At 42.6% G+C, this 9494-nt stretch overlaps 1 protein-coding gene across 1 annotated transcript in view; it reads left to right on the top strand.

The window, feature by feature from the left end:
- Positions 1-9187, top strand: part of LOC107611724 (amino acid permease 3-like) — a 14082-nt gene extending 4895 nt beyond the window's left edge. Inside the window, exons 5-6 of the mRNA XM_021108369.1 lie at positions 3535-3590; positions 8552-9187. Coding sequence (XP_020964028.1) covers positions 3535-3590; positions 8552-9187 — 692 coding nt within the window. The remainder of the gene's footprint in view (positions 1-3534; positions 3591-8551) is intronic.

Genomic DNA, 9494 nt, shown 5'->3' with positions numbered 1-9494 from the left:
AAGAGCTTTTCTGGAGCTACAGAAGTCCAAATGGAGCGATCTTAACGGCTATGAAATCTGACTTCCAGAGCTTTCCGGCAATATATAATAGTTTATAATATGCTTCGGATTAGAAGGCCCAAAATTGGCATCCAACGCCAGTTTCCTGCTCCCTTCTAGGCGTCCAGCGCCTCAAGAGTAGAGACCAATATACAAATGCCCAGAGATGACCCCCTAGCTGGCGTTCCACACCCAAGGAGCCTTATAGCACCTGGATCTCATCAAATCTCAGCCCAAAAACTCACCAAGTGAGCCCCAGAAGTGGATTTTACCACTAAATAGACTATTTTACCCTTACTAGTCATCTGTTTAATATTTAAGTGTTATTTTACATGATTTTCGTAGACTTCTGGTGTGCGTGTATGCAAAGCCCACACTATTTCGTACAACAGCACCAGTACCAGCAAGTGCACTGGGTCGTCCAAGTAATACCTGAGAGAGTCAGGGTCGATCCCACGAGGATTGTGACTTGAAGCAAGCTATGGTTGTCTTACAGGTCTTAGTCAGGCGGAATCAGAAGGTTTTATGTTGGGTATTAAGAAGTTAGCTATTAGGAATTATATACTGGGAATAGTAAATAATAGGAATTGAGTTGAGAGTCGGAGTTGCTTTGTCTTCTTTTTGCATCTAGAAAGAATGCTTTAAGCGGTATTTCAACAACGACAATCATGGTACCAAAGATGGTGCGCCTTCAGAGGTGGAGCCGATTAGCCGCTTTCCTTGTTGCCATGTACCTGGTATCCAGGGATGGGACCTTCCGCCCAATTCTTTTCTTGCTTCGGACGGAAGTCGTCATCATTGATGGTCTTTCTTGAGGAATGGTTCCCCCAGGCGGTTCATCAATCCTCCTGAAAGCTTGGGCCTGTCCGGTCTCTTTGGGACGGGCCAATCAGAATAACGTCCTTTGAGAGTTCGAGATGTAGGAGCGAGTCTTCGACTTTCGGTTCTGAGGATCTAATTTCCTGATGCCGTTGGGTACGGGTTTTGGTACCAGTAACTCAAGTCTTTCGCGAATAGATTATTGAAGAACTTTTCCTAACTGGGACCTATCTTTGTTCTCATCTATCTATGAACGAGGAGAATCCACGAGGATACGCGGGCAACCCACGTATGAGAGATCTGGTCCTTTCGGCTCTAATTCTTTCTCAAATCAAGCGGACTGGGATGGAAATGGATCAGTGGGTAGGAGCCCTTAATTTAATAAAGTTACGATGAAATAGCCTGTTTTAGGGCATAAAATAAACCTTATTTATGGAAGAGAAAACCTTAGCTTATAAAATAAGACATTTGACTCAACCCCGTGTTTTTAGGCATCGACCCGCTTTTAGGTTAGGACGAGCCTTGAAAAAGCCTATTTTTGATTAGTTTCTCCGGTATAGGATAATGAAAAACTTTAGAATTGTGGCTTGTCTATTAGTGGAAATGGGCCGATGAGCTTTAGCCCCTGGGCGGGATCAAACAATTCTCTTCTCGAAGCCAAGCCGTCCATTAACGAAAAAAGGCTTGCGGGCTCCGGATGGGAAGGTTCGAAGAGATATGCCAATATAGCTTCCGTGGATCTAGTGGGAATGAGATTCTATGCCCAAGTCAGTCTCTTAAGAGTCAAGCTTGCCTAACCGCAGAAGTAGGACCGAGGACCAAGAGCTCGGGAAATAAAGATCGGGCATCCAGCTTTGTCGTAAGAACACTGACTTCGAACAAAGAAAGGCCGGGTGGTCCGGCTCCAGGTGTGCCCCTGGGATAGTCTCCCCTTGGAAGGGCTTACACATAAAGGGGATAGCTGCGCTTCATCATGGAAGAGGAGCAATAGCGTAAGGTGGAGTGGAATTGAAAGACTACTTCTCGTGCTTTGCTCGAAGCTTAGCTGCCCCAATCCCAATGGATCGAAAGCTTTAGCAATTACATGTAGAAAGACAGCAAATGCAATTTCTACAGGATCTCAAACCGAAAAAAAATCTTTCCGGAGAATGCTTTTAGACACTGTTACGGGCACTGCTCGATAGTCGTCATAGGTCCCCTTGGAAAAGACCCTCCCTCTAAAATAAAGTCCAACTCTGAACGAATTTCATCCTTATTTTTGCTATCCCAACGAACGTAGTCGCTTAAGCCGCTTGCTAGAACTTTTGTTGAACTGAATTGCTTTTAAAATGGCTTAGGCCCTGCTCACCTTGCCTTTAGATATTGATAGAATTTTGACTCTGCTAGCTACTCCAGAGGATTCTCTTTATTTGGCAACGGAAGGAGTTTAAGACTCAAAATAGATCTATAAAAGATAGGGGACTTTTTGATCAAGGATGCCTTATGCGTAAGATTGGATTAAGTAGCTTTCTCAATCGAAAATGAAAACTGTCAAGAGCAGCCCGTACTGCTGCTCCATCTATGTAATTTCTTTCTTTTCGTTGAAGAGTTCTCTCTGTCCTTCCTTTTTAAATTAAACCTTGAGGGCGGTACCAGTTAGAAAGTCAATCAAAAAAGCGATAGGGAAAGGGTCCCCCGCCTATAAGCCTATCCCCTCGCTTGATAAGACTTCCAACGATAGAACGAATTGAAAGCTAGGCCCTTTCTCACCTGCAGCAAATTTGGAACGATTAGAATCCGGCCGGAGCGAAATGTTAACTACTTGAATAAGAAGACCGGTGGGATTGAAAGAAGTACCAAAGGCCTTTGAAACTATCTCAAATGAGTTGATACCTTCGCCCACCGCAACTCTAGTTTTCGGGCAGGAAAAGCATGAAGTAGTAAGCAGTAAAAAATGAATGATGTCGGTAAGTACGCATTTAGCGATGGGAAAGATTCCATAGATAGAGTAAGAAAGGGAGTGCAGTCCCAGCAGGGTCAGAATAAGGGAATTCGACTAGTTAGCAATTCAATCAGCCTTAGCTAAGACATCTCCTGCCGCTTTAAACCAATCTTCCTCGAGAACTAGTTCTCTTTGCCGGAAGTACGGTCAGTATGAAGCCGGGGTGGCATAGACTATCCTTTTCTCCCTCATCTCATTCCTTATTCGCAGGAGAAATCCCAGTATGATAGAAGCATTACGCTTTGGCTTTTCTCTCCCTCGAGAAAGGCAGTTCAGTTAGCCTAGAGGGAAGGGGATACCTTAATTCCACTCTGCTAAAGGCTATTAAGTGCCAATTCCACTCCGCTTTTTAGCCTTGCTTGAAGGGAAGATAGTGAAGATGGATTGAGAGCTGGATGCTTACCTTCCTTTCCTTTTTCCCCTCTCTCGCCGCTTTCTTCAGCCAAGACTCTTTCACCTCACCCTACCAACTCCTTTTCAATCCGGATGTCTGCAGAGATCCCAGACAGGAAAAGACTCCCTTCTAGCTTTCCGACAAGATTCTAATCTATTTGGGATTTTCCTTCGGGGCCTTCTCTTTCGAAAAAGAGTCCCCACTTGTACTGTATGTATTGACTGCCTGCCTCAATGCCCGCTGACTTATTGGTCACTTTACTGAGTTCCTAAGCACGAGCTAGTCAGATTTGGAGCCCAAGGGAACGAGCATTTTCGGGGACTTTCTTTCGCGATAGGCCAGGTTAAGGCGGGATCAGTAGCGAGCTTGCCTTCCTATATATTGAGAATATAAGGGTCGCCTAATCCCACAAGCGGATTCAAGCCTTTTTTAAGAGTTTCTTTAAGTAATTACACAAGAGTTTCATGTCCTTTGTCCTTCTCTTTCTCCTCCTTGACTCCCATATTATGGATTCCCCCCTAATGAACTTTACCATTGGGTACGCTATAATCTTACTATCCTTTTTTTACCTTGGAAACTCTATTAAGGGAAATGCTAACTAGAATATTCCTATCCCTCCTCAACTCCCCTAATCCCATAATCCTGTAATACCACAGTTTCTATACTATACCTGGAATTCAAAGAGTTTTGGCCGCAGGGAGAAGCGGAAGAAGCTACGGCTAGTGCTAGCGCTAGCCGTAGCTTCTTCGGTAAAGTGCTGAGCTCCTTCACGTGCGGCTAAAGGAGCTCTTGTTGCTTCCTCTACCTACCCCTTGCGCTAAAGTACGGTACACTGAAAACCATGCCTAGCAGAACTAAGTGCTTGCTTCTGCCCCTCAATGATAAGCTTTCTGAAAGGAAATCTTTGCCCCTTGTATGGTACACGGAACTTAAAAGGAGGAAGCCCACCAAGCGGAACTGCACTATCAATAAGTGGGACACCCAGTTTCAGTGGCGTGGACCATAGAGGTAGGGGCAAGAGACGCAAAGGGGCAATAGAGAAAGCAGCGGATCCGGAGCAGGGGCGAGCGAATCCATAACCACCAGATCGATGGATTGAGACCCCTGTGAATGATCCAACAGTTCCATCTCCAGTAAAAATAAATAAAAAAAAGCATAAGAGGTGCATCTGATCGGGTAGCAGTGGGAGAGAGGAAGAAGGAAGAGTTTGCGAGAGATCTGTCTCATAGAGAGATAAACATATATAAACATATAATCGGAAGCCTGACACAGCGGATTCGACTTAAACAATATTTCAGTAAAGAAACCTAGCCTTAGCTCTCGAACTCCAATAGCAGCTTCGCTCATTCGGATACCTCGTAATTCGTCTTTGCCCGCGAGTTCGCCTCTCCTTAGCAGTCTTTGCCAGCTATTTGTGGTTGGAAAATCCTCTCGCTTTGCTCGAGGAGCTATTCCATACCCACACTAGCTTTTTCTTGACAGAGACCTCTCAACAACCAGTGATTTAGCCTTTGAATCATACTTCCCCAACCTAACTCGTTGTGTACTAACGTCAGTCATACCGCCGTTTCATCGTCAGATGATTCGAATGATGGTAAAGCAGCAGTTTAAAGCGTAAATAAAGCAAAGATCTCACTCGCTTTTTCCACATCGATTGCTATAGTAGGCTCAAGAGAAGTCTCAAATCGCTACCCGGGGCGTGGGTGATTAAAAGAAATGAAGCGGGAAGAGCTTAAGGCTAGCTAATCTCAATCATAGAGCTAGAGGTAGTCTCTCTAAGATCTATGAATGAACTAGTAAACCTCCCACTCGCTTGGTCTAGCGGGAGATGGCACCATTACTTCCTAAAACTAAAAGGGATAAGCAGCAACAAAGAATGGACATAATTAGTAAGATCTATCCTTCTTCTACCCTTGGGCATCTTTAGGGCTAATCCTAAAACTTACAACATAGGTATATAGTCAGTAGTGTGCCAAAGGGCGTTAAGGCTCCTCTATGTATGGTTCTTTTCTTTTTCTGAAAAAAAATTCCCTTGTAGCTCTTAATGCCATTAATCTTTCTATACCCGTAGGAGATTGAAGATGGAATGCTTGGTAGCAGTCCTCTAGTAAGTACTAGGAAAAACCTCTCTTTGGCTAGAGGGGATGGAATTCCTGTCTAAAGCATGTCTCTGGGAGAAAGTCAAGGTACTCATTCCTTGAAGTGAGGGAGAAGGTGCGTAGCCGCTGTTATGTTAGGAAAAAGCCAATGTTAGCAAGATAAGATGCTAGTGCTCATGCCAAGAGAGGCTGCCAATAGCCACTATCCCAGATTCCATGCAAGTGCATGAATCCGATCTGACTCCTCACGCTGGCAAGGAAAGAAATGAAATAAGGGGAGGTCCTAACTGAATGAATTGAGGTTGAGTAAAAGCCATTCGCTTGAAATTCTGTGATCTGGGATTGGGATCTTAGGGCACTGTATAATTCAAGATCCTCATAAACTATTCAAGGCCCTGATGGTCACTCTCCCCACGCTCTACTACAGGAAAGCTAGCCTCTACTGCACGCTAAGAAGCAAGTCCCGACTAACTAAGTAAATCGACTTAAATTGCTATCTTCTTTCACTAGCGATAGAGCGAAGCGTAGCCGCCGATACCGAGAAAGCAAGCCGATCATAGACGGAGCTTGAAGTGAAGTGTCCGCCCTTAAGAATCTCTGGAGATCTTTCCTCTCCACTTACTCGTAACAGGCTTTCCCTCTTTAGAAGACTTCTTCCGAATGGCATAATTGTCCGAAACTCCGTTCCTCGATCTTCAAAGAAGCCTTAGATCTCTTTATCGGTCGAGCCTGTGCTCTTCCTGTAATCAGACCTTACTATAGCTAACTTGAAAGCTTTTGGCTTATCGATTCCAACTCTATTTGTATTCGTATCTGGTAATTCTCTTTCTAGTGGATAAAGTTCTCACCTATCTCAAAAAGGCGTTAAATGCTGCTTTGAAGGTCGATGGGGACTTTCCCACGGCTCGTTCTTGTTCAAGGCCCGGTAAGGTATTGAGAAGGGATCGCCTTCTCTTACTGAACCACGGAATAGCGCGGGAAGTGCAGCTTTGCGTATAAGTACGTGGATGTTATCGGGCAGTCGGGTAGGGAGGATCTTACGTTGATACAGGCAACCGGCCGACAACGCCCCCCGCAAGGCGTTGGGCAACTTAGGGTTTACTTCAACATCTCGATCAGTTCTATACCGGGACTGACAATACACACCATTGAGATCACCCAGGATTTGAACCTGAGTACTTCCCTGATGAGAGTAGATTCCATCTGTTCTCCCAAAAAATAAAGAAGTATATTTCAGTATATATAAGGCACCAAATCGAACGTATTCTCGGGAGACCGCTTTAGAAACGCTTTTGACAGGCTGCTAAAATAAATGCCTTTCTCGATGATTATGGAGTTGGAGATTCCTGTTCAATCGTTACCTCGTTTCATAGCCTATATCTCCGCTTTCACTGGTTTTCCTCTGCGCATAAAGCTGTTGGTCTTGCTGTGGCTAGCTTGTTTGGTGTATATGGCTTGTAAGTTTCTTATCTCACCCACTGGTTTATAACGACAATGAAAGCTTAAGCTCTTTTATGGGGCATTGGGATTGCCCTTTCGCAAAAAGACCACTTCGAAAGAGCGGATGTTGCGCTCTGATATTACGTCCCATGCGAATCTATTAGATGAGAGCGAAAACCAAAAAGAACAGCATTCAATATCAATAAATTTCAAGTTGGAAATATATCTCAATATAACTACAATATGGAGGTCCTTTTTTTTGGCAGCCACTATTCCGTACCAACTAACAATGTAAAAAAAATACTAATACACAGCAGCCAGCTCATCAACGTAATTGAAATCAAGGATTTCGCTTGAAAGTCTTATTTGTTCTGCTAAACAAACGAGCCTAAACGGGTTTCCGTCGGCGGAGGACAGCTAGGCAAGCTCTAGCGGGAGAAACAAGGGCGTGGTGTGGATGGGATGGAACCGAGAAGCATTCGAGACAGGGTAAAACGACAGGTGACAGGCCATAACCCAGAGAAAAGATTCTTACTCCGAAGCGAGATGAGAATCCCACTTCTGTGTCGTGGGACTTGTAGCTCGCTTACACGAACTTAGTTTCGTTTCCGGGTTTTTGAAAAAAGTCGACTGGATAGAGTCGAAGACGGGATCCCACCTTATTCTCAAACCTGGTGGCTCGGTGTTCCTTCGCGCCACCTGTAGTGGGTAGAGAAAAGGATGAAGCTGCTTTTTTTAGGGCAGAAAGATGCTAACTCGGTTTCGCGAAGGACCTAGCAACCTCTATTTAGTTACGGAAATCAGTCTTAGGATTGAGACCGATAGGAAGAGGTATGAGATCACTCTTTCTAAGCGAGATACAAAGTTTTCCGATAAGGAGTGAAGGAAGGCTCCAAGTCAGTCTATCTATACAGACTAATTCTGCTTCATTCCGTTAAGCTATACCTTGCCTTGAACCAGACCTCGTGCTTGCCCTAGAAATCTTCACTCCTTTCCTTCCCTTCATTCTATAGGGCGAGTGATTTCATACCATCTGTATCGTGCTATTACTCCTCGAGTAAGTTCTTTCAAACCTTCCTCTAAGAAGGAAGCAAGTTGACTTGTAGCAAGCAATTGAATACCTTCGTATGTTCCTTAGCTTTAGCTATATGTAGGCTTTAGCACTAGTGCGCCCCTATCCCACCCGCAACTAGCTTAGATTCTGCTGACTCAGATCAGATGCAGGTGGTCTAACTTGAATGGAATATCTCGATATAGAACAAGACGAAAGTGCCGATTGACTAAGAAGCTGGGCGTGCCCGCCGTTTGGTTTGAGGGCCTACATCGACTAGGCCCCCCGTTGCCCCCGCTAACTGAGGGTAGCGGGGGAAGCGATCTGTCTTAAACAAGAATATTGGCAGGGAATGATATTAAATGTGAATGAGTGATATGGGAAGAAGGGAAAATTTCTTGTACGTATGATATGGGGTCGAGATCCGTTATTAATGAATCTCTCCTCTGGCCGCTTCTTTTGGGGATTGCCCTTCTATTTCTATCTTAAGGAGATTGCTGCCTTCCTCGTTCAGTGGGGATGTCTATTCCCTCTCAATCAATGCCCGGGAATTGAAGATAAATGGACTAAAGTATATTTTATATTTTAATATATATTTTATACAAATAACTAATTTTTTTATACATCTAATATTATTGTTATTCAATATACTAACTTGGTTAAAAGATTTAATTTTAAAAAATAATAATTTTTTTTTCTCACATGTAAATTAATGACTGACTAAACAGGATACCATAAAATCTCCATTGGAAGTAAGAACAATGAAGAGGGCCACAAATTTAAGTATTGCAACGACCACAACATTCTATGTCCTTTGTGGGTGCATAGGTTATGGTGCATTTGGAAATTCAACACCAGGAAACTTACTCACAGCATTTGATAAACCATTTTGGCTTGTTGATATTGCAAATTTAGCACTAATCATTCAACTGGTGGGAGCATACCAAGTTTATTCCCAACCCCTCTTTGCATTTGTTGAAGAACGGACAACTAAAAAATGGGAAATAATTGGAAAAGAACACAAAGTTCAAATCCCATTTTTACCCTCATACAACCTAAACATATTTAGAATAATTTGGAGATCATTGTATGTTGTGGTAAGCACTCTTATAGCTATGTTAATTCCGTTCTTTAATGACATATTAGGAGTGATTGGGGCATTAGGGTTTTGGCCCTTATCAGTTTATTTTCCAGTGGAAATGTATATCAAACAGAAAAAGATTCCAAAATGGAGTGGGAGTTGGATTCTTTTGCAAAGTTTGAGTATATTCTGTCTCCTGGTAACATTTGCTGCACTTGTTGGGTCTATAGTTGGTGTCTTACTTGACCTTAAGACATATAAACCATTCAGTGCTAGCTTGTAGATCAAATCTCTTCATCCAACATTCTATATTAATTACTTTCTAGTTGTATTTTTTATTAACTAATTTTTATTATTACTGGACTGTAATTCTATTAAAATATTAATCATTTTCTTGATCACTTCTCATTCTTATTTTGTTTTGATTATTTATTTATTTACTTTAGTTTAATAATTTTTTTCTTTTATAAGATACTAAATAATAAGGTCTATTATAAAAAAATTAATATTGACATAGTTTGACAAATTAATAATATTTAAATAGTAATAATCAAAATTATTTTTAAACATGTAAGCTAGTGCACTCCAGA

This window comes from Arachis ipaensis, chromosome B08, assembly GCF_000816755.2.
Source record: "Arachis ipaensis cultivar K30076 chromosome B08, Araip1.1, whole genome shotgun sequence".
Taxonomy (NCBI): domain Eukaryota; kingdom Viridiplantae; phylum Streptophyta; class Magnoliopsida; order Fabales; family Fabaceae; genus Arachis; species Arachis ipaensis.
Note: the sequence above shows the minus strand (reverse complement) of the source record. Positions and strands in the feature narration are given on the sequence as shown.